Source organism: Rhinichthys klamathensis, unplaced genomic scaffold, assembly GCF_029890125.1.
Source record: "Rhinichthys klamathensis goyatoka isolate OS25496 unplaced genomic scaffold, OSU_Roscu_1.1 h1tg000121l_1, whole genome shotgun sequence".
NCBI lineage: Eukaryota > Metazoa > Chordata > Actinopteri > Cypriniformes > Leuciscidae > Rhinichthys > Rhinichthys klamathensis.
Genome location: NW_026606658.1, coordinates 2,006,141 through 2,031,447, shown reverse-complemented (window position 1 = coordinate 2,031,447; position 25,307 = coordinate 2,006,141). Strand labels below are relative to the sequence as shown.

Below are 25,307 nucleotides of genomic sequence, written 5' to 3'. Positions count from 1 at the left end.
AGTCTTTATCTTTGCTTGTCAACAATTCGTTTTAGTATTTATGCTTTGCCTTTGATTTGTTGGATGAATGGTGACAGCGCATGTTATTTTGACTTCACAATAGTGGGCCGACATGAGATAATGCGGCACTGAATTTATGACGAACAGCAATATTGAGCCCACCTTCCACTGACAACAGACAAGTAATAGGTTCCGACTCACGTCAGCCAGAGGAAATCATTCGTTATTCTCCCTCCATCCCATTGATTACCACTCTATCTCTTATCTCCCTACATGTTTGCAATTCCGCCAGCATCATTGCGCAGAACTTTGATAGCTTTGGTGGCATAAATAATTCCTTTTGGCTGTGGAGGAGGGGGATACGTTTGAAAAATACATGTGCTAGCTTCACAGCGAGGGCTGGTAGTAGTGCGTTTCCAAAGATTCAACGGGGAACGGAGCGGGAGAGTGGGGAGCTCTGACAGCTGTCAAAGCCCACGCTCCTCTGCCCTCCCCCGGCAGTGCTGTCGAGTCCTCCCTGAGTTCATGCGCCGCTGCGGCCTGGGAGACACGCACCAGCCACCAGGGGTCAGAACATTTTATCTATTCATCCGCTCTTTCCTCACCTCTATTAATTCAATTATGAAGGCCTTTTTTCAAAAGTCCCTCTGGTGAGTTAAAGGATAATGCCACGGAACATTTCCACTACACTGCAAGTCAGCATCGGCCATGAAATATTCCCAAACTAGAAAGTGGTCTGTGTTTTCGAGGCTGAATACATTTGTCTTGTGCCTTTAAACTGCTGCCGTCAATCAATAATTGGCATGAGGTTTTAGCATGAATCACAATTTCTAGAACAGTAGGCAAATAATCTCATGACTAAATTTCCAGGTACAAGCTATTTGTCTGTCCACAACACAGCCAAAATCACAGAAGAGTTTCTCTCCATTTGCACTTTCTTTCAGAATGAGCTACAGCTGAACAGCATAAAACTAAGAATGCATCTTATATTTTCTAACGTGAAAATATAACGTGATGCTTCACCAGGCAATGTGATTTTTATGGTTTTTCTAGAGGAATTTCTGGGATTTGTTAATTTGCGATTTAAAATATCAACAAACGAGTAATGAGGAATTATGTATCTTTAGCCCTATTTAAACGACATTTGAGTTACAATTCTTATCACTCGACGTCTGTGATTTTCATGTACCAATTTGGACGGGTTTAACATCTCTGTTTATTACAGAGGTGGTCGTGAGTGTTTTCTAGATTACAGAAGCTCAACTGCTGTGTTTGCATGACGTTATATGTCTTTTTAATTCATTATTTATTGATATCGTTTTAATTTATTATAAAAACCCTATTTAAGTAAATTTCACAAGTTTATATAATTGATGTTTATAATAAATTTGTTCAGACGGGCAGCAAAAGGTACTTTTTTTGGTGGATCGGACTCAAATGAGTTTATTTTTTGCAGTCTGAAGTTCTGCAAAAAAAAGATGTTTACAAATGCACCACTGCTCAGAAGTTTGTGGCAAGTTTTTTTTCTTTTCTATTAATACTTTTATTCAGCAAGGATGCATTAAATTGATCGAAAGTAACAGACTAAAGACTTATATTGCTTTAAAAAAATTCTCATTTTTAAATAAATGCTGTTTTTTTTTTTTTTTTTTTTTACTTTCTATTCAAAGAATCCTTGCATTTATCAAGGTTTCCAAAAAAAAAATATTAAGATGCTTTTTTCATACCAATAATACATGTAATAAAGGATCATGTGACAATGAAGACTTGAGGAATGATACTGAAAATTCAGCTTTGCCATCACAGGAATAAATAAAACTTTAAAAAACATTAAAATAGAAAGTTATTTTAAATTGCATTAATATTTCATAATATTACTGTTTCTGTATTTCTGATCAAATAAATACAGTCTGGTGAGCATAAGAGGCTTCGTTCAAAATCCAATCGACTCTAAACTTTTGATTGGTAGTGTATATGTGGTTTAAAATCAGATTATAATTGGTATTAGTCTGAATGGTCAGATCTAATTTTCAAGTACGGATGTGACATGAATGTAGCATCTGTGCACAAAATTGTGGCTGAATACATTAAAATGAACTCGTTCATTCCTATGTAATATTCACTGTGTAGCGAATAGCAAATAAGTCAGCAGTGTTGGGCACAGTATATGCATGAATGCGTAACATGCCTTTGTCGTTTATTGTCTCATGCGTCTCATGATTCAGCACCGCTGAAAGATGTCATGATAAACATAAGCAGAAGCAAAATCTCCAGGTTTCCCCACTGACATCTACTCTCAGATCACATGGTGATGCTTACATCATAACTCCAGCAACTGATAAAGATACACCTGATATTGACTACACTGCCTGAACAAACAAATTTGATTTCATCACTTGCAAAATGTCAGTACCATCGATCGGATTTAGTGTCAAATGGTCAACAAAATAATTTTTCCCACTTACTCTTATATGTTATTCTTGTAATGGTGTCTCTGTTCAACATCCGATTCAGAAATGAATTTGAAGTCTCTGATATCTGAAATGGAACAAATATCAAGAGAGGAAAGGGCAGAACAGTGAAAACAGATGAGAAGGACAGAGTGATGGACAGGAGAGGGGGAAAGTAAAGGGAAACATCATTAGTGACAACTTTATTTCCAAAGTGCAGACAACATGACACTTATTTCTAAACAAAGATCTCAGGGGAAGTGAATCTTCCAGTCGTTCAGTTTATAATGTAAAAGACTGAGGTGTTTGCATCACGTCTCTTGAAATTTACTCGATCCATTAAGGTGCTGAAACAGTTTTTACTGCATTCAAATGCATCAGGATGAACCCAACCGTGTTCTGTAATTAAATGACACCTGATAGAATCACTTATTACCAACTGACGTGTTTGCAATAAAACTACAGATGAGTTCTTCAAAAACTAAGAGCATCAACGGAGCCAACAAGAAACATGGTTACCATGCTTTTCTTTGACTCCACTTCAGTTGCTAATTTGAAATGCTTTCAATCTGAATGATTACAAGAAATGTGCCACAAATTGCTTCTCTTTTGACCTCCTCATTGAGTGAACAGCGAAGATTGAGGTTTAAAAGTCTTTGGCGCATCATTTCTAGACTTTCTGTGATATAACCTGGGGCTGGAGCTAGCCATTATCTCTTCCGAGAAATAATTAGGGTTGCCTACACAGCGTCTGGAGGAAGAAAAAAAGAATAGCTTTTGGGATCCCTCACGATGAATGTTTTTGCCTTGCTAGAGAATACTGCATTTGCTAACAACTTCACAATCCATACAAATAGCTGTTTATACCACAAGCAAAATGGCTGGCCTCTCCTCAGCCTCCTCCATTTTGTGTCTGTCCCTCCAAATGAAGTGTATTTTCTTGGGATTCTTTGCTTCAAACTATTAAGACTCATATGGGAGACCTTCCTGGAGGTGTGACGACAGAACAGGGAACACAGCATGGGGTACCTCAGAAAATGGCTTTGGGAATGACTCGCGTCACAGAGAAAATAGGAGTGAAGTCTTAATGTTCTCAGTCAGATCACTGAAAGCGGAGGACAATGACCGCAGTAGTGTATCTGAACTGCATTCAAGAGCTAGAAATATATATATAGTAACCATATTTTCCACCAAAATACCATACAATTATTATTATTATTTTTAACAATTGATGATAATCACTTAAACAAAACTCAAGCTTCTGCTGGCTTCATATATGGTTCATATCCCATATACATTTATCAGGGTTTTACTGAGTAACAATAACTTTAGAGATGCTACAGTATATTACCACAAAGATTTAAACTCTAACACTTTAATATGACAGATAATACCAATTCTTAAAACAAACATTTCATTTCCAAAACAATATTCATAAAAATGAACTTATAAATAAAAGGATAAACAAAAATATACATATCTTTAAATGAAATCTCTTTAAACGTATATAACGTCCTGACAGAATGAGAAAAATGTTCCTCTTTAATGGTTACACTACTGTATCTTTACTTTTTGTTAACACCATCAGGCAATCGTCTTCCAAATTGTGAAGAATGTATTTGAGGGTTTCATTTAACATAGTTATTAGCTACAAACACCAGCAAACCAAACATGTTTGGTATGCAAAAATATGGTTATTTTGACAACACTGTTAGCTGTTTTCTTCAATAGATAGAGCTGATAGTTAGTTTGAATGTGTTCTCAATTCATTCTTAATCCAAGTCAAATTTGTCATATCTATATTTTACATGACAGTAGGCCTACACAATTATTATTATTCTTTTTTTTTTGTATGTTCAGTTTTGGCATATAGTGTGTGATCCCAACACTAATGCATAATTGTATGTCCTCTACAATTATAAATATAATGCAATAAGTTATAATATATAATATAATTAATTCACAACATCTTACTGTTTCTGATTAGTATATAGAGACTGCCCATGTTGGTTTTTGATGTGGAGACTGTGTAGTATTCCTATAGAGTGAGTCAGTGAGCATAGGCACCAAACAGAAGAGGTGAGTGGACCCGGATCACGTCCAGGGCAGAGCAGACTAAGCCTGAGAGTGACTGGATGGGTTAATTATCTTAGCTTGAATTCTTGTCCTGAGGGAAAACGTCTCTGGTTACTGGTGTAACCTATGTTCTCTGAATAGGGAACGAGACGCTGCGTAGCTTAGGACGCAGTGGGAACGCCCTCTGGGTGTGCCGATTGTCTGAAGCCCTTATAGAATCACGCCAATTCATTGGCTGATGGCGCGCCCTGTCGTCACATTATATTACTGCGCGCGCGCCATCTGCTCCTCAGATTTCTCTGCCGAAAAAGGAGCTTGTCGGCAGCGCAAGGAGCTTGGCAGCGAACGCAGTGTCTCGTTCCCTATTCAGAGAACATAGGTTACACCAGTAACCAGAGACGTTCTATTTCATAGGTTCACTCAACGCTGCGTAGCTTAGGACGCAGTGGGAACGAAATACCAAACTCGCCAAGCTAAGCGCTGCCGTAACTAGTACAAAGACCAGATAACTCACACGACTGGTTCAAGCAGATAAAACTTGGGAACCTGGAGTCATGTCAAGATCCAAACTATAGAATCTGACAAAAGTGTGCGGAGAGGACCAGCCTGCCGCTACACAAATGTCTTCCAGGAGGGCACCTCTAAAAAGTGCTTGAGAGGAAGCCACGCCTCTGGTGGAATGTGCCCTGATGCTAAGAGGTGAAGGCAGACCGCGCACCTCATATGCCAGTGAAATAGCCTCTGTAACCCAGTGGGAAATTCTCTGCTTTGATGCGGCAAGCCCGCGGCGGCCAGCACCAAAACATACCAAGAGCTGGTTGGATTTTCTCCAACCGCCAGAGCGATCCACGTATAACTTCAATGCTCGGACAGGGCAGAGCAAATTAAGCTTCTTGTCCTCCTCAGAGACAAAAGGAGGAGGATGGAAAGAGTGAAGGTTAATAACCTGAGACCGGAATGCTGTTGACAATACTTTGGGCACATATTCCGGTTTCGGTCTCAAAGTCACCCTGACAAGACCAGGAGCGAAGTCTATACAAGTCTTGCTAACAGAAAGAGCTTGTAAATCCCCCACCCGCTTCAAAGAAGCCAAGGCTAACAAAAGAGTAACCTTGAGAGTCAGAATCCGCTCTGGAGCTGACTCTAAGGGCTCAAAGGGAGCTTCCGTTAAGCCCTCCAGGATGACCGACAGGTCCCAAGAGGGAATTCCAGGGGAGCGTACTGGTTTCAGGCGCCTAACCCCACGCATAAATGCTGAGACTAACCTCAATTTACCTAGGGGGATCTCATCCGACTCCCTATGAGCGGCAATAGCAGCAACATATACTCTCAGAGTAGTAGCGGCCGCTCCAGAAGCAAACTTCTCCTGTAGGAATTCCAGCACTGAACCGACTGGGCAGCTGACTGGGTCCGTAGCGTGTGTCGAACACCACGACTCAAAAACCCTCCACTTGGAGGAATATAACCTTCTCGTGGAAGGGGCTCGTCAGCGGGAAGACCAAAGCTCAAAGCTAGCGGCCTCTGATGGGCCATACGCATAACTTCCAAATTTCGGGGCGAGGATGCCATATCCTGCCCTGAAGCTGGGACAGCAGATCCTCCCTGACCGGAATCTCCCAAGGGGGAAGTTCCAGAAGAGGAACCAGCTCCGAGAACCACGGCTGGGAGGGCCAGAATGGGGCTATAAGTAGGAGACGGGCTCCGCTCTCCCTCACTCTGGACAGAACTGCCTGGATCAACTTGACAGGCGGGAATGCATAAAGTTTCTGCATTGGCCATGGGTGGGTGAACGCATCTATCCCCAATGGTGCTGGGGGGCTCAGGGAGAACCAAAGTGGGCATTGGGACGACTCCTGTGATGCAAAGAGGTCCACCTCTGCTTTTCCGAACACTTCCCAAATCAGGGCAACTGTTCGGCGGTTCAACATCCATTCCCCCGACCTGAGCTTCTGCCTCGACAGAAAATCTGCTGCGAGGTTCAGGATCCCAGGAACATGGACTGCCCTCAGTGAAAGGAACTTGCCCTGAGACCACAGGAGAAGGTGGCGCGCATGCCTGTCCAGGGTGCGCGACCGTGAACCCCCCTGTCGGTTTACATGAGACACCACCGCCATATTGTCTGTTCTGACAATGACATGGTGTCCTTCGAGAAAGGGGAGAAAGTGAAGAAGGGCCAGGGAAACAGCTCTCAGCTCCAAGCTGTTTATGTGCCAAGAGAGAGTCTCTCCAGTCCAGACCCCACATGCTGGCCTGCCCTCGAAAACCGCACCCCAGCCGGTCAGAGAGGCGTCCGTCGTAACCATTTGGCGACGGAAAACTGCACCCATGTCGACCCCTTTCCGAAGGAAGAGAGGGTCCCGCCAAATTGAAAGGGCGCGGAAGCAACTGCGCGACACCTTCAACAGGCGAAGAGCCGGTCCTGTGGACCAGGCACCTGAGAGTTTCATCCACCACAGAAACGGTCTCATGTGGAGCAACCCTAGGGGAAGCACAGGGGATGCTGCGGCCATGAGACCCAGAAGCCTGCGGCAAGTGCCCACAGAAACACGATGGCCGAGCGTGAAGCGAGCCAAACATGTCAAAAGACTGGAAATCCGGGCAGGAGCCAAACGGGCCTGCATCAGAACGGAATCCAGGCGCACCCCTAAGAAAACTGTGCTTTGAGTTGGGGTAAGAACACTCTTCTCCGTGTTCAACCTCAAGCCGAGAGACTGAATGTGACGGAGGACAATGTCCCTGTGGTGAGTCACTAATTACCTGGATTGGGCTAAAAGGAGCCAATCGTCCAGGTAGTTGAGTATACGGATGCCCTGGAGCCGCAACGGGGCCAGAGCAGCATCCATACACTTTGTGAACGTTCTCGGCGCTAGAACGAGACCAAAGGGAAGGACCCTGTACTGGTACGCCCTCTCTCCAAAGGCAAACCTGAGGAACCTCCTGTGTCGCCGTACGACCTGAATATGAAAATATGCATCCTTCAAGTCTACTGTCACGAACCAGTCCCCTGCTCGAATTTGAGATATGATAGCTTTCAGCGTCAGCATCTTGAATTTCCCTTTGTAAAGGGAGAAATTTAGCCGGCGCAGGTCCAGTATTGGTCGCAGACCTCCGCCCTTTTTCGGGACCAAGAAGTAACGGCTGAAGAAGCCTTGCTCGACTTCCTTCGGAGGAACCTCTTCTATTGCTCCCTTGAGGAGAAGGGACGAAATCTCCTGCTGTAGTACAGAAGCCTCTGAGGCGCTGTTGACTACAGTTGGAAAGACTCCGTTGAAGCAAGGGGGCGGGCGACAGAACTGAAGTGTGTAGCCGAGCCGAACCGTGCGGAGGATCCAAGGCGATACCCCTTGCAGACGCCTCCATTCTTGAAAGAAATGAGAGAGAGGAAGAGGAGTGTTGCAATGTGGCGGACATACCTGAGTTAGGGTGACGCGCTGACTCCTGTGGGGTGGCGTGGTCCAACGTGAAGGAGGGCACTTGACGTCCTGACACGTAGCGGGAGGTACCACTGCCTGTTTGATCAAGATCATAGGGTCTGCCTGCTCCTGAGAAAAACCGAAAGTGTCTCCGAGGACGCGAGCAGCAGGTATCAAACGCGTCGGAGGCAAGGGGAGAAAGCTGAACGCGTCTCCGTCCTCCTGCGCCGGACGGTTTGAACGAGGTCGAGTAGTAACTGCACTTCGAAACACGCCGGGTGGCGAAAGTGACAGGTTTAGAGAAGGAGAGCGAGTTAGAGGTGGGCAGAAACGCTTTCGCGGTCTGTCCCAACCTCGTAAATCGGGGGAAGCTCTCCTCTTTCTGACCTGCGGGTCAGGAACGATTCGAGGAGGCTGGAGCGAAGGGTTTGTTAGACCGCTTCAGCTCCAGACGCTTATGAGGTCGCTGGCGGGGGAACGGGCGACCGCGGGCTCCCCAAACCGTAGCAGGTGGGGGATGAACCGAGTCACTTCTCCTAGCAGCAAATTCCGGCCTATGAGACGAACGTTCTCTGGGTTGAGCCGGGGAGGGGTTAGAGGATTCCCTAGCCCTCATGGGCATAAACTGCCTGAGGGCAGCTGACTGGGATTTTGCGGCCCGAAACTTGTCAACCACAGTGTTGACCGCCTCCCCAAACAGTCCAGATTGAGAAACTGGGGCGTCCAAGAGGAAAACCTTCTCTTTGTCACGGATCTCCGTGAGATTAAGCCATAGGTGGCGCTCTGCAGCAATCGCCGCTGCCATAGAACGACCTATAGCGCGTGCGGTGTGTTTGGTGGCTCTTAAGGCCAGATCCGTGGCCTTACGAAGCTCTTTGACAGCTTCTGGCGTAATTCCTGTTCCCTCGTCCATCTCCTTCAAGACATCCGCCTGGTAGGCTTGGAGGATGGCCATAGTATGTAGGGCCATGCCTGCCTGACCAGCTGCCATGTAGGACTTTCCGATAAGGGCGGAAGTAGTCCTGTACGGTTTAGAGGGAAGGAGGGGGCGAGATTTCCACGACGGAGCAGACGACGGAAAAAGTTGAGTAGCCAACGTGTCCTCAACTGCTGGAATGGCGGAATAGCCCTGCTCCACAGAACCAACGAGGTTGGTGAAGTCAGCGGCTGCCGCGTTTGTTAGACGCGCGGAAAAAGGCTGCTTCCAGGATCTGGAGATCTCGTGATGCAGATCACTGAAGAAGGGCAGCTTTCTCCGCTCAGGCCTAGAATTAGGGCCACTTAAAAATCTCTCGTCGAGTTTAGACGATTGTGACTCGCGGGGCTCGTCGGGCCAGTCGATAGAGAGCTTCTCCGTAGCGCGCGAAAGCACGTCGATAAGCTCCGTGTAGGCCGCAGTAGGCCGCGCCTCCTGGCCGCTAGGCGGGAGACCGTCAGTAGCTAAAACAGGCCCGAAATCCTCAGAGTCGGACGCTGTAGTGTAAATAATATCTTCCAGGCCGAAAGAAACCGTCTCGCGCGCTCTCGGGCTGGGGCATAAATAATCATGCGAAAACTCGACTGGCCGAACACCGCGTGCGTGCTCGGGAGAGGGAGGGAGAGAAAGGGCCTGGCCCGTCTGCTCGTACTCTATATCCTCGAGCTCTACATCCGAACCCCAGGTCGCGGATTCCAACGAGGCCTCGGCAGCCTCGGGAGCGCGACGGGGGGGAACGAATGACTCCTTCTCAAAAACCGCGAGCCGAGAGCGGAGGGTTTTGAGAAGCAGGTTGTCACAAAACTTGCATTTAGACAAGCCTAAAACAGCCTCGCGCGCATGCGAAAAACCCATACATTTAACACACTTACTGTGAGGGTCGTCGTTCGCAATAAAGCGAACGCATGGCGGCGGGCAACGACGAAACTCCATGGCACTTCACCGCAAGGAGAACTGAGTTCCACTATTCGCAGTCGCTGAAGTGCAGATGAAGAATGCTGATGATAAATCCGAATTATTTGGGCCAGAAAAACCGAGACCGAAGGGCTAAGATGGCCGCTTTGTGAAGGCAGAGAAATCTGAGGAGCAGATGGCGCGCGCGCACTAATATAATGTGACGACGCAAGAGCGTCGGGGCGGCGCCCGCGCCATCAGCCAATGAATTGGCGTGATTCTATAAGGGCTTCAGACAATCGGCACACCCAGAGGGCGTTCCCACTGCGTCCTAAGCTACGCAGCGTTGAGTGAACCTATGAAAGAGAACATTAGATAAGGGTCTCCCCACAGTCCTCTGATAGAGCAGGGGAAAGTTATTTCATAACCTTGTCCTTCCAGAATGACTGGGAGATGCACACTTAGTTTGCCTGTTGTCTTCTAATTGCATGGCTAATTGACTCTCTTCCCTATCCATTCCTCCAACCGGCCATCCATCCATCAATTAAATGAATGTGCTGACTCAAATTGAGCAACAAATTGAGAAACAAATGCTGTTCTTTTGAACTTTCTATACATCAAAGAAACCTTAAAAAAGCATCACAGTTTCCACAAAAATATTAAGCAGCACAAATGTTCTGACAATTTTTTAAGATGAAAAAATGTTTCTTGAGCACTAAATCAGAATATTATAATGATTTCTGAAGGATCATATGTGACACTGAAGACTGGAGTAATGATGCTGAAAATTCAGCTTTGATCACATGAATAAATGACTTTTTCAAATATATTACAATAAAAAGCAGTTATTATAAATTGTAGTAATATTTCACAATATACTGTTTTACCATATCTTTGATTAAATAAATGCAGTCTGTGGGAGACCTCTTTCAAAAACGTAAAAAAAATCAAAAAGAATTTTTTTTAAACAATTGTATATATTATTATTATTATAAGCATCCTTAAAACAGAATAAATTGTGTATATAATTGTGCAAATATAGTGATTTGGATTTATTTATATTTGCTGTAATAAATAAAAAAAGTACTGAACCAAACATGTCGGTCTGTGTGTTCCAACTGTTGTGCGGTGGATAGTATGGAGATCAGCTGAGATTATGCAATGAAAATATTTAAGTTTAAAATACTTCAATTCTGTGCTTTAATTTGAGTGTTAAATGTATGATCATTACTCACCTTCATAAATATAGACACTATCACCAAGCCATTCGGACTCTTAGCAGCTTCTGTGTAGTTTGTGTACAGTTCATGGTTGTAATGTATAAGCTGCACCTGTATAATTAAAAGAAGACAAAATGGGCAATTATAAGGTTTTGATTGTTCATTGAAAGAAATGCTTCTCTATTTGCTCACTATGAAGGACAAAAGAGTGTCAGCATTAATACATGGCAAAAGGAAAGTACTGTTTTTTTGCTATTTTTCCCCCACAAAAAAATTTAATAAATAAAACAATTGTGTCCATGTCAACAGTCAGTGTCAGCTATGCAGGTCTTTAGTCCAACTTTCTCTTGGGTTTTATGAAATTAGAAGGCATTATTAGGAATAATTACTGATTGATAATACTTTGGATGGTAATTACTGAAAATCTAGTTTTCATAGTGCTGATTTAATCGTACAACCTATTTTCACCTCAAATAAATATGTGACAGTTTGAATGAGCTGAGAGTCCAAAAGTTTTTGACATTACAGATTGCTCTGAATCACAATCACAGGTAAACAGCTGCTTCGGTCTATGTTTGAACAATTTAAATTTGAATTCATTGTGAAGCACGGCTAATCTTCCACCGGTGAATCGCTTGAACGCACACTGTCCCTGTGAAAGAGCTTTAAAACTTAGGGAGTTTAGATTGGTGAAGAGGACACAATTTCTTCTCCGTGAACACCACAGAAAGGTAGCAGAGCCAACAAATGTAGAGATTACCTTGAGCAGAGAACAATGATTGTAAAATAACTTTTTCTAAATGGAAAAAATGGTCCCCTCCAAGGTCTTATTTAACTACAGAACACTGTAAACAATTTGAGGACCGTTTCTGGGAACAGCTTCGTACATCAGAAAAGTGATCAATTCTTTACCTGTTTAGCCTGCTGTGTGTTTTTTAAAGAAATAAATTAAAAACTGTGGCAGATAGTAATTATGAAATATGCAAAAGGGGGAGCCAGGGAGTGACAGATCGTCTATAAACGTAATCAAGTGTGGAGGAACACGATTACAGAATGAATGTTAATTTGATTCGATTTTTTTGGAGGTGGTTGGGGGGGGGGGGGGGGGGCTAGTTTAAAGGCTAGTCTGTTTAAAGAGTTTAAAGGCTAGTCTGAAGCGATTGAACGCCAAACTTTTATACACAGTCAGATGACATTATAGCCTTTCTAAGAAGTCCCATTATATGTGTGAAAAGCTGAGGTGCTCATCTCACTGCATCCGTTGGTTCTGTGAAATCTGCAGATGGTGGAGAGGTGTCGAACATTAGCAGGAAATGTTCAGTGCGTCTTTGCACACAGACGGATCTGTCAGAGCGAGAGAGGAGAGGTGTGTCTGCTTCGATGGGAGACAGCTTATGCCTCTGGTGGGCCCCCTGACAAGCTCTTTATTGTCTGATAGCTAGCTTAGGCCTACCATGGGCGAAATATGAAGACAGCAAGTCGATAGCAAAAAGAGGGGTGGACAGCGCTAACAGGGCAAATGAAAAGCAGTCGTCTAGAACCGCCATCCAATAGTGGATGCTCTCAAAGCAAATAAAAAACGGAAAGCCTGGCAGTACGGAGAACAATCCTTATTTAAGTACATTAAGATGTCCTGTGAAAGGAGCATGTAGCTGGTGAAACCTGACAGACTGGAGCTCAGCTAACTTTACCGGTAGCAATGTAGTGTTTTAGCATGGATTTTAATAGGATGGGAGGGACAGAGAGGGCCGTTATGCAATACAGTGAAATTAGTTTTGGTGGAAGTTTGATGGTTTCCAATTTTATGCGGCACTATTTAGATGGCCCTTTGCTATATTTAGGACATATGAAAATGCGATTTTAATGAGCAAATATACGGTGGCATCTAAGCACTGAACAGTGATGGTAATTTGTTATTTTGCTACCATTGATAATTAGAAATTAATGAAAGGGTGAGAGGGGGATCTAAAACAGAAGTCTGGGCTATTAGACAATTCTGCAAATCACCAAATATGGTGTTTGTTTATTAGCTCAATACAATACTATGTGGTAATAAAATGTATTACTGCATAATGTTATTTTATGCAATTGTGATGTATTTGGGAAGTTCACCCCAAAATTGAAATTTTCTCATAATTTACTAACCTGAAAGTAAGTGGGGTCCAAAACCATATCGGACTTCATTGGCTTTATTTTTTGTATCGACGCAAAAACACTGAGGCATTTTTCAAAATATCCACGTTTGTCTTCCACAGAAAATGAAACGGTTTGGAACAACATGAGAGTGAGTAAATGATGACAAAATAAAAATTTTTGGGTGAACTATCGATTTAATATATCTAAATGATGGCTAAAATGCTGAACACATGAATTCCCCCAGAATGATTACATGGTTTATTGAGAGTCACTGAAGCATGTGAAATGGAAACAGACAAACATTAAATCTTTGTGGAAAGCTTTCCAGTTGTTTGCATGCTAGTAAGTGTCTCTAAAATGCAGTACAAAACAAGTTGTTTTGTTTTTTCCAAGGGGAAATAAAGAATGGAGGGAAACAACCTATGCAGGTTTTTTTTTTAAGTGAAGTTTCTGAGCAACACCTTGAATATTTTAACACTCATTTCATCACTGGTGTTTCATTTTCAGCTTGTGAGTAAGACTGGCCATATTGGATCTGGGAGAATGAGGCATGTATTAACTCAAAGGTGTTGCAATGCATCTGCAGAGAAGCAACTTCCTTGTAGCTGCTGTGAGCATCAGTCAAACATAATCTTTTATTACTATAGAACAAATGAGAGAAGAGGAAGGCAGACGTGTTGAATGTTACAGAGACAGACATCCAAATAAAGCTTAAAATCTTGGCTGCATTTGAATGCAAAACAGTCACTGCTTGGGAAGGTGTTTGTCATTTTAAGATTCTTCCTCTCCATTCTCTTTTCAAGAACAGGCACGGGCTCATTTGGTTTAATTTACAATGTCAGACAGGTTTTTTTTTTTTAAACAGAGCTATTCCTAAGCATGAAGAAGAGTGTTCCCGAAGGCTCTTTCATAAACATGTCATTTTCTTGAGAATTTTTGTACACAACAACTACAAACCAAGCTGCACATTGAGAATGCTTGTTAAATTTCATTTCAATTTGAATTGTGGCAACAAACAGGGTCCGTGTACCTTCTGGTAATTTGATTTTCTACATGAAAAGAAATAAAGAGAAATGAGAAACAGTTTTTTTTTTTTTCGTTTTGTTTAAGAAACGGAAAAACGAGACTTAAGAGGTTTTTCGAATTTTTGGTTCATGGGTAAAACAATGTGTGTTTATGCTTTAATATTTGTTTCAAATTTGTAGGCAGCCCTGAAACGCTCCCCAGTCTTCTGTACTAGGCCTACATGGTATACGCAAGCGAGCCAAGCTTGTTCACGAGATTTCTGTGGCTTTGTCGTGTACAACTGCTAGCGCCACTTACAAGACAAAAAATCTAGATTTTCAAGGATGATGCATGTTATTGACAAATCGGTTTACTTTATTCATAACCAATAAAATGGCATTTGGCTTTATGCGATTAAAACAATATTGAGGAAAAATGTATTCGTTTTATTTTCAAAAGGCCTATTTAAGAAAAACCTCAGATCCAACATGTTTTCACTTGCTATTACAAACAGAATTAATATTTTTGAATAATAACTGTGTTTCATGGGAAAAACCCAACCCCACATAAAAATAACTAATATTATTCATAATAAAACTTTACTTAAGTTTTCATCGTAATAATTTGTCTACTGCAGTGTCTTAAAGCTAGCCTGGTTAAAACCAGACCATTCTCAGTTGTAACTGAGTTATGGTCTGGCAAAGCGTCATAGACAAATCATTTCCAGAGGGGCGGATGTCACCAACGGATGTCGCGGATAGACCTAAAACCAATCAGAGCGATGAAGGAGATGACGTATGCAGAGCGGTGGAGAAACATCTCCGAGTGTTGTTCTTTGCTCAGTTTTTAACAAAAAGGAAACGTTCAAATCGCTTAAAACAGACGCGATAGCTGATTCGAACGAGTGATGTTCGACGGCGGCATCCATCTTTGTAATGTAGGCTACAAAATCTGCTTCAAAATCCCAGCGCTGTCGTCATCGTGTAAAGCCCGCCCCAACGTTTCTGATTGGTTCCGATTTCGACGGATTGGAAATGGGCTTGAATGAGCTCTTTGCCAGACTAACTTTCAGAGCAAATCTAAATTTGCCGGAAGTTGTCTGGGTTTTCCCAGGCTATCTTAAGGCCCAATTGGGCTGTACTTTGAAATTATAATCATTAATTACTGAGGATTTGCCTGTCAAGCTCACTCTTAGTTTGTTGCCACACAAATCGTTGGTCTTATTACCCTCAAAGGGAAATGTCAGGACTTCACTGACGGGTGACTTTATCAAATGATGGAGGCCGCAGTGCAGTGCATGTTAAATGTACACAGCACGCGTAATTGAGATGCTTTTTTCCGTTGTTATGGCTCTGTTAATGGGAGACTAGTTATTGGAGAATGAGAACAGTAAGTCATCAGCAATACAGTTAGGACTATTTCTGCCAAAAATATTGATGTTTTTTAGTATGTTAAGATATATTGTTCAGCAGGGTGCAAACATTACTGTATCATAATCTGATGCAAACCATGTTAAACATTTCATGAAATGCGTGCTCCGAGGCACTCTTAACTATTTGTCGATGCATAAAAACCTACGCCATAGACTTTTGCTTTCAGCGTACACCCGCTGTTGACCTATGAGGCCTTCTGTCTTTACACGTTGCTCTTAGATTGTGACCTTAAAAGATCAATAGACTGCCAAATACTAGCAGCTACTGGCGCTTTACAGATGATCTGTATCCCACTCATGACGTAAGACACACAGAATTCAGAAGCTCACCTCCCCAGAGAAAGCCTGGCCGTTGAGGAGATGCTCAGAGCCCTGTCCATCCTCACTGCCAAAGTGCAACCTGATCTCCTCCAGACGATGGCTGTACGTCATTGGTCCACCCGAGATGTTCACCAGGTGCTCTTTGTCCAATCGGAGAGATACATGGCGACCAGTGTTGTACATCGTCCCTCCCACCTTTAGAAAAAAACAGATTCCAAAGAATTAAACCGAGAACTACTTATCAAATAAATGAAAAGAAAAGACCAATGTCATGTCCAGATTTTTTACTGAGGCTACGTGTCGTGTGGGGCACAGACTTATTCAAGGGTGGCTTCTCTGATTTATAATGTGCTTGTCTTAGAAAAGGTTATGTGCTAAATGAGCTAGAAAGGGTGCTAAGTTAAAGCCAGATGGCAACCAGCTGCACATTAACTGCTATTTGTTGGCTTTAGAAAAAATAATAACAACATGCTTTCCACTCTAATTAAACCAAAAAGACTGTATCTGGTTTAGGTCTGAAGGCCCAGCCTCTGATTTGGGAGATGGGATAAATTTAGGGAGAACCTGAGTTTGCTAATCAAATTTTAGGAGTGGCTAGAGCCCAGAATACCCATGAGGACACTTTACTAAGATTTCTGATACATATCCCAGGTGTTGATTTTTTATTAAAACTAACAGATTTCAACTATTTGTTATAAGAAGGGAACATTAAAATGTCTTAAACTTTTTATATATTTTTACACTATTTTTGATTTTTGACTGTATATACCCTTGTCCTAGACCCAGACATTCATTTTCAAAGTGCCTCTATTATGGATTTTTGAAAATGACCTTCCATGTAGTGTGTAACATAGCTCTAAGTGAATGAAAAAATCCTGCAAAGTTTTAAATCTGAAAGTGCACCGTATATAAAGTTATTGTCTTTCAAAAGTAAGAGTCGACTGAGTTTTTCAAATGAGTCATAAGCCGTTTCGTCGTGACGTCACAGATGAAACATTAGCACATTGCCCGCCCACTTATTGCGCACGCAGACACCAGGGAAAACTTGAACCTCAAACCGGCAGCTGATTCCTGTTGATACTGGACAGCATCATGTCGAGAAGACGCTGTGCTCTACAATGTGACGGTAAAGACAGTATTTTTTTTCACTGCCCAAGGACGAGCATGTGAAGAATTAGTGGTTAAAATGAATCTTTACCATGATATCACAGCAGTATAATCCTAAACTTTTGCTGTGTTCCCTTTATTTTACGATAATACTTATTAGACGACTGCTTCTCAAATCTCGGAGTTCAATGGAGGATTCGCAAACCGCTTGTTCTTGAAAGATGGTGTTCAAATACTTAGTTTTGAGTTTGATATTGTGTAACTTAGGTCTCCTGCTAACTGGCTAACTCACGTTTTCACTGTCTTACTGAAATTCTTCTACTCAGTTGTGGGCCACTATTACCTAAAACTGTGTCTATTAGTGCAGATTGTCTGTCGTTCTCACTACTTTGAGGAAAGATTAAGCATGGAGCAAGATTTGTTTTACCAACGTTTGTTACATCAGTCATTCACGCTAGAGCTCGGCTAATGTATACATTGCATACATGCACTGTTATTGATACAGTTTCCACGTGTTCACCGCAATATATTAGAAAAATACTCTGTAAATAAATAAGTACAATAGGGATGCACGATATATCGACCACATATCGATATCGGCCGATAAATGATCTTTTTTGATCTTATCGTTAACATCATATCAAAGCCGATAGATAGATTATTTACTTCAGTTGAGAGATGCGCGCTGTTCGCCATGATGGACCTGAATGATTGGATTCACTTCGAAAAGGAAGATACAGTTCAGTGCAACATGTGCAGCACAAATCTGTCACATAGGCTTCATAACATTATAATAAAAACACGCAAAAGAATGTTGTGAATTGTTGTTCGCCAGTGTTTCAGCGCGAAGAGTGCTTTGTGGCGGAAAGAGCGCGTCTATGGAGTTTAGCCTTCATGACAAGCACAGTCAAGTTCTCTTGAGCATTCGCAGCATTCTGCGCCATTGTAAGTTGTAATATGTTTATTTTGTGTATTTATATCTGATTAATCTAATATAGGATGCGTTTGGTTGAGTTAATGAATGATGCAGTAGCGCTTCATTGTACCGGTGATCATCTTTGCTGTGATCATCTTTGACCATTTTAGCGTTGCGCAGCTCAAACAGCAATGCACATTTATAACTATAATTGGGACTGTCATATACATGCCATTATAATGACAACACTATTGTAATAAAACGTTGTGAATTCTCTGTTTAGTTGCTGTTTCAGCGCGTTGTTGTGAGAATAGCGCGTCCAGAACAGGGATTAGCCTACACATTATGACCAGCACAAGTTCGATTATGCATTCACGTCATTTTGCGCAGATAAGTCGTAATATAAAGTTGATGTAATATAAATATCTGATTAATCTCACATATGATGCGTTTCGTTCGTGGATTTAAACAACCTGCTAGAAAAGTTCTTCAGTTTTTGCCGGTGCTCGTTCTCTTTAGCTTCAGCGCGCGCAGATTAAACAACAATGCAAAACATTAAAAGCTATGATTGGGATTGTCATGCAATTATAATTGTTTTCACTATTGTAATACATTTGTAAATTCTTTGGGTTTGCATTCTTCAGCAACCGTTGAGTTGAATAACCTTCTAGCAATCAACCTTCTCTTCAGCTTCAGCGTGCGCAGCTCACACAGCAATGTCATTTTGAAACAGTAACTAAGCTATTAAAGATGTTTACTATCAATGTAATATTAAAAATGTTTAATTTTTTTTAAAAACATTGCGTTATAATTAATAACTAACATTATGTTGTTCTCGTATTATTTTTATCAACGATATGGTTTGATTAAAATATTTTTTTCTTATTGTCCGTGCAGAGGCGATTCCATTTTATTGATCCATGGGACATGCATTTGGTTTCTTTATATGCAGCCCAATGTTATCCAATGACTTGTTTGCATTATTTATGTATTTTATTTTTTGTTAGGCAATAGATTTTTTGATAACACTTTACAATGAGGTCTCATTTGTTAATGCATTAACTAACAGAGAGCAATAGCCTTTGTTATTGTTAGTTAATAAAATATGTGCGTTCATGTTAGTTCACAGTGCACTGACTAATGTTAACAGATACAACTTTCTTAAAAATGTTTTATAAAATTGTTGGGTCATGCTAACTAATGCTAACAAAATTAAACCTTAATATAAAGTACCATTTTTGAATAAAGAAAGTTGTCCATATGAGTGTAAAATAAATTTTAAAAGATAAGGAATCTTACACTGGTTCAAACTAGGCTATACTGTATTGTATAGGTTTGATTTATGTTAAAAGTGTTTGAGACCAGGCTTTTAATGGTGAGCCTTTTGTTATACAGGCTATCAAAGTATATAAACATTTCAATTTAGATTTATCGGCCAATATATCGGTTATCGGCTTTCAAATGTAAAGAATTATCGGTTATCGGTATCGGCCAAAATGTTCATATCGGTGCATCCCTAAAGTACAAGTAAAATAATCGGTTTGTTGATGGACATGCACTTGTTAAAACTGATGGTGAGGAATTACAGTTGCAACATCTCATAATGTAATAATAATAATCTCAAACTGAGTAGTGTATCACTGAGAAACTTCCTTGGACGAGGCAGAGGACCGTGAGAGAGCGGCGCGAGGCCGGTGGCGCGATTAATGATGACCAACAATTTTGCCCATAAATCTTTCCCACAAAAGTTTGTTTACCCTTTTATGAAGCTAAATCATACTAATATTTTATTGTGTGTCATTTACAATTAACCTGTAGTGACAAAGTGAAAATATTATTTAATTGTGCATTTAAGATATAAAATGCAAGCTTTAAAGCTGCAGTCCGGCATTTTTCCTCTTTGTCGCCATCTCTGTTTGAAATCTGTAATTGCAGTTATTCGCAGAATTATTAACTTTGCGTGAGTTGCACATCGGCATGAAACAGCGCGGATGAACACAATGTTTTGAGACTGCGAGTCTGTCAGTCACCGCGCCGATGTGGAAACTGGCATTCAGAATCACACATTCTACTTTTGGAAGTAGGCCTACAGTATGACCATGACAACATACGAATTTTCATCGGAAAATGTCATCTGAACAAGTAAGTAACATCCACATCAACTAAGGGGGGAAAGCCTTGCAGTAAATCGTGCTGATTAAATATAACGATCGCGTCAAACCTTTCAAATTATACTTTGTTCTCAAATTATCAACATCAGCATTGTGACTACATTTAATGTGTATTATGATTACCCTGTAGTTCAGTTTCTATTTCTGTGCAGTCTAATTTCTAATTGTCATACCAATAAATTAATGTTTCTTTACTGGTTTTCTTTGAGAAAAAAGAAAAGAAAAAAAAACACGTATCTGTAATCCGATGCATATTTAAAACTATATATAATTTCGGAGGAGGCCGGTTTGGTTTGCTTGGAGTAGAGGTGAATTGCTCCCTCTCATAGCTAGCACAAAATATTTACCATAATAGCTAAACGAATAAAGACAGGAAACTCCGTAACTGTGTGAATTAAGCGAACAAGTGTGCTACTGTTACACGATTGAACTATTGAAATGTCTTACCTGTCCTAAAAGAAAAAAAGCCGTCTCTGCGTCCGTTTTGAACCAATGTGTATCCTTGTTTTCGCGTGGGCCAGTTGCAGTCTCTTTTTTCTCTAACGTTACCCACTCCGAAGTCCGAATTATTTGGGGTTTTACAAGTGGTGAATGTCCAGTTGTCACTGGTGATTGTCGTTTGAACCTTTCTGGATCCGCCATAAGTTTAATTATTTAATGCTGTGAGAAAAGGCTAAAAATGTCCACCTCCAACATCCTCACGCAATATAGCCGACTAGCCGGGACGCCTTCTTTATGTGTACAGATGTGACGTAATGACGTAATGACGCAAAGACATGCTCGAATTTCCCGCGGAAATCCACCAGTACCACTGGAATTAAAATCATTATTACAAGCTAACCGTTTTGAATCGGGCAAAAGCAAGCAGATATTTTTGAACACTGGCTGGTTATGTTTTTTTTAATTATTATTATTTTGGATAATTTTTAACCCAAAAAAGTTACGGACAGCAGCTTTAAAAATTGTAGTGTATAAGACAAATGAGTCTTCCATTTTATCCTACAAAGACATTTAAAATGTAATTTCCATCACATCATTTCCACTCCAGAATGCTAATGAAAGCATAAGTGTGTTTTAAGAGAAAAGTCTACAGGGCCAACAGTGCCTATAGCTGAAGAAACACCTCTACATCGAATCGTTTTACTGAAAAACAGATAGTGGTCTGTAATTAAATTATATTCTCGATGATACTGTAACATGTAAAAACTCAAGTGGAAGGAAAGAAGCTGGTGTGACAGAGGGAAGAAAGAAAACAAAAGAAGTGTGTCCTCAGAGCCGAAGAGAGTGAGAATCTTCTTGGAATCGATTAGATCTGAGGCCTTAAGAAGAGAGCATGGAGATACAACAACCACGGATCGTAATCTTTATCAGCGTATCTGCTTCTTTTTTTTTATATTCAGGAGTTGTTCCAAAGTGAGCCATTGCAATTCCAAACACAATGCTAGAAAGGCTTACATGGCTCTTCCCTTTTCCTTTTTGCCTCTCTCTTCCTCTTTCTTTCTTTCTTTCTGTCCGTCTCTTTTTCCTCACACGACTTTGCCTTCAAAATAATTTTCCCTCGCCAAATTCCCAAAGAAAGAGGCCTGCCCACACATCGTAAATATTTTATAGAACCTCTGAAAAATCAATGATTTGTGTAGGGTAGAAAGAAGAGGTGAGGAAGGAAGAGAGAGAGATAGAGAGAGTGTGGGGAAGGGGGGGGGGGGAACTGGGGAAAAAAAGAGTGGGAATGGGAGGAGCAAAGACCATACTTGAGAAAAAGGTGAGTAAAGACAGTATAGCCGCACTCAAAGAATCTGCACAGTTACCTCTGGGTGCTGTACTCGTCTGAGAAAAGGGCAAGACATTTGAAAAACCCTGAAGAGGTCATTTCTCAATGATTATTCATGAGCTAGAGATGGCAAAGGGAGAAGAACTAAAAAAAAAAAAAAACTCATTGTGCAGCTTCACTGAAAAAAATCCCTGCCTGTCGTACATGGCGAACTGAGATGTTTCTGCTACTATTTTTGTTCCCCCAAAATGGAACATTTGTCCATTATTGATGGCCAGTCTATGCTGACCATCTTTGTAACGCTATGAATATGGACGTTATATTTGCGAGATATATATGTGGGGGTTTATTTACTTCTTGCAATGTACTACCCAAATGATTGGAAATATCAGATGGAAAAACACTACACAGCTCCCATAGCAAGTCCAGTACAGATGTTACCGGAGGGTATAAAGATCCTCACATGGAACACGTACTCGACTTTCTTGACTTCATGCACTGCGATTCTCATAAACAGTAGTCTGTGTATTGTTTCATCTCGGCATTTTAATTTTCCCAAATGCATTGAGCTGTTTCACCTCATAATTTGTATTAATGTATTCAAAATCATGCTAGTAAATGCTCTGCTGCACTTTAATTTGTTGATCCGACAATTCTAGGAATGACACATCACATTGCTCTGACAACAACTGCAAAACACCACAGCATTTTGAATTAAACTTCAGTGGCATTATACCTGACAACCGTAGAAGTACCAACACAGGAATTAATTATATTTCAAAATGTATCAACATAGAAAACAGTACCTCTGTGTAATATTTTCATTTTACATTTATTAGTGTTTTTAATCAAATAAATGCAGTCTTGCTGAGCACGAGAAACTTCTTTCAAAATCTTACCAGTCTATGCGCGTGTGTACTGTATGCAAATATCAAATGACATAACAGCTCTAAAGCTTTCCTTCCTTCTGGACTGCTCTGCAGCAATAATTAACTATTCCAGGATGCTTATGTAAAGATCACGTAAGCATGGGTTGAATCTATGAAACATCGTTTCCAATAGCTTAAAGCCAAAAGGCCAGTTTTTAGATGCTGCTAATACTCTCTGGTCAGGTAATCATGATTGCATGCTTTGAAATTAAAATCATGAACACTATTATAATGTGCCAGTGAGACAGCAATGAAATAAAGAAATTAGAAAAGCACATGCTCTGTCAAGGGGATTGGCATTATGAGATTCTGTAAGGATTTGAAAGGCTGATATCAGGATGAAAAGGATGTAAACCAATTTATTTCACGGTCTCCAATGTACTGTACTGTTTGGTCAGTATAAGTGATCCTCATTGAACATTATACACCACTCAGTTCACTCAGGAGAAAATTGTCTTTCAGCAACACTGTAGAAATTACAGCATTAAAGGGAAGATATTTTAGCTATATTTTAATGACTTTATAAGTCTGGTAAAATTCTGTGTTTATTAATAATCATCTACTTTTTAATAAACCGTGAATTTTAACAAAATATTTGAACCATTTTAATTTGATTGTTTAATACTTATAAAAGGTAATAGAGGTATACCATAACATTTTTGGAATAATAATGAATTATCTAATGAATTATTATTTTTATTTTCATATTTTCTAATGCCAGTATTATGCCAGAAATAAACGCCCATAGTCACAAATGAAATCCTTGATCCAATCATTGGATGAACTCAAAATCCAACAAACCTCTTGAAGGCCATGAATCACGGTGTGAACCAAAAAAACAAGCTAACCACAACCTACTCAATTTCAAACAGTCACTACAGTAACAAAGTTACACTGAAAGTTAGCTACACAAGTTAATAATTCTAAAGTAGCTAACTATTTTACACTAACGATTCTGAATGATGAAATGAACACACATTTTGACAGACCTGCATTTTGATTCAGCCAAAACAAAATTCAATAAAATGAATTGGATGTCTCAATTCTATAAAGGTTAAAACAACACACATACTGTCAATAAGTGAGAGAGTAACATTCTAGAGTTTGTTTTCTCTCTTTTTATGTCGGCCCTTTATTTTGAACTTCTTGTTTTTAGCCCAGGGCTGTGTCCAAAACCTAAGCCAGCTACCTTTCTGCCCAGTCAGTCAATGCCTAACCAGACAGCTTCTAGACCAGCTTTACACGATAACATCATGTCTAATGATCTAGAACAATTTCAAGTGAGTGTTAATTACCAAGTGGACATTTAGTGGCTACAATGCTGCACTCCAGAAGTGGAGTCATAAGTGGATTTTTTTCTGTTGACATTTCTATATACATTTTCTCCTTTCTTCAGACACTGTTTTAATTGATTCCACCAATCAAGCATGCACAGGATTGTGGGATATCACAGGCAGCACACATTACATTCAAAACAGACCAGATAACAAGCACTGAATTCAGACAAGTCTTGTTGCCTTCCTACCGCAAGATACGCCAATGTCATGTGTAACGTTCACTGATCACTTGTTTAATCATTCGCTCTTTGTGTATTTCTACCCTCTCAGGGTTCTCTCGTCTAGCATAGCTTCACAATGTGTTCTGAGAGTTTTGGTGCCATTAGTCTTGCTTTGAATTCTTATCTGATTGTGTATCTTAGTATTATCTTGTGTTGGATCTAAATTTAGTACTGCAATCGGGTCCTTCCTCACAAGGTCACTCCCTGCACTGGATTGTTGTAAACTCCCAGCAGCTCTTGTGGTTTCAGTTGTAATGAGCAAATTGTAATGCTGTTTCTGGCACCCTGTGAAGAAAATCAGGCTAAAACCATAATGCATTTATTAAATGACAAGATTCTTTTCCCTTCATTAAGGTGAAAGACGCTATGCTGATAAAAAGAGGAAAAATATTACATATTTGAAAAAGAAAAATAAGTGCATTGTCAAATTAATCTCAACAGAACCTTTTAGTCAAATCAGTGAAGATGCTGTTTAGTGACACCACACTTTTGAAGCCTTTAAAAAAAAAAAAGGAGCACAGATTAAGGCAATAAAAGTTACACTGAGCCAGCTAAAAAACAACTATCATGAATATTTGCGAAAATAAGGGGCCTGTCTCAGTCTACTCTCTAGTTTAATAGTGAACTTGTCCATTTTTAGGACTGTCCCATTGGCAAAATCATTCCAGTGCACTGATCCCAAAATGTCATAAAATTAAAAATAAATAAATATCTTGCCAGAGATGTCATCATGATTTCTGAAGACTTTCAAATAATAAGAGTGCAAGTGTAAATGTCTTTTTTCTGTCTGATTTTATTGTGTTGCCACTAGTGTGCATGATTACATCAGGTGTTATAACAAGATAAAAAAAAAAAAAGTTCATTTATGCATGTCCTACAGTTTATTAAAAGAATGAAAGCTATGCATGTAAAAAAATGTAGGACAAGCACAT

General features: G+C 40.6%; 1 protein-coding gene across 2 annotated transcripts in view; it reads right to left on the bottom strand.

Annotated features, from left to right (window-relative positions):
- Window positions 1–25,307, bottom strand: part of ca10a (carbonic anhydrase Xa) — a 198,961-nt gene that overhangs the window by 8,477 nt on the left and 165,177 nt on the right. For both annotated transcript variants that reach the window (XM_056255503.1, XM_056255502.1), the window contains 3 exons: window positions 15,933–16,118; window positions 11,045–11,140; window positions 2,466–2,538 (listed from right to left, as the gene is read on the bottom strand). In XM_056255503.1, the coding sequence (XP_056111478.1) occupies window positions 2,466–2,538; window positions 11,045–11,140; window positions 15,933–16,118 (355 nt within the window). The remainder of the gene's footprint in view (window positions 1–2,465; window positions 2,539–11,044; window positions 11,141–15,932; window positions 16,119–25,307) is intronic.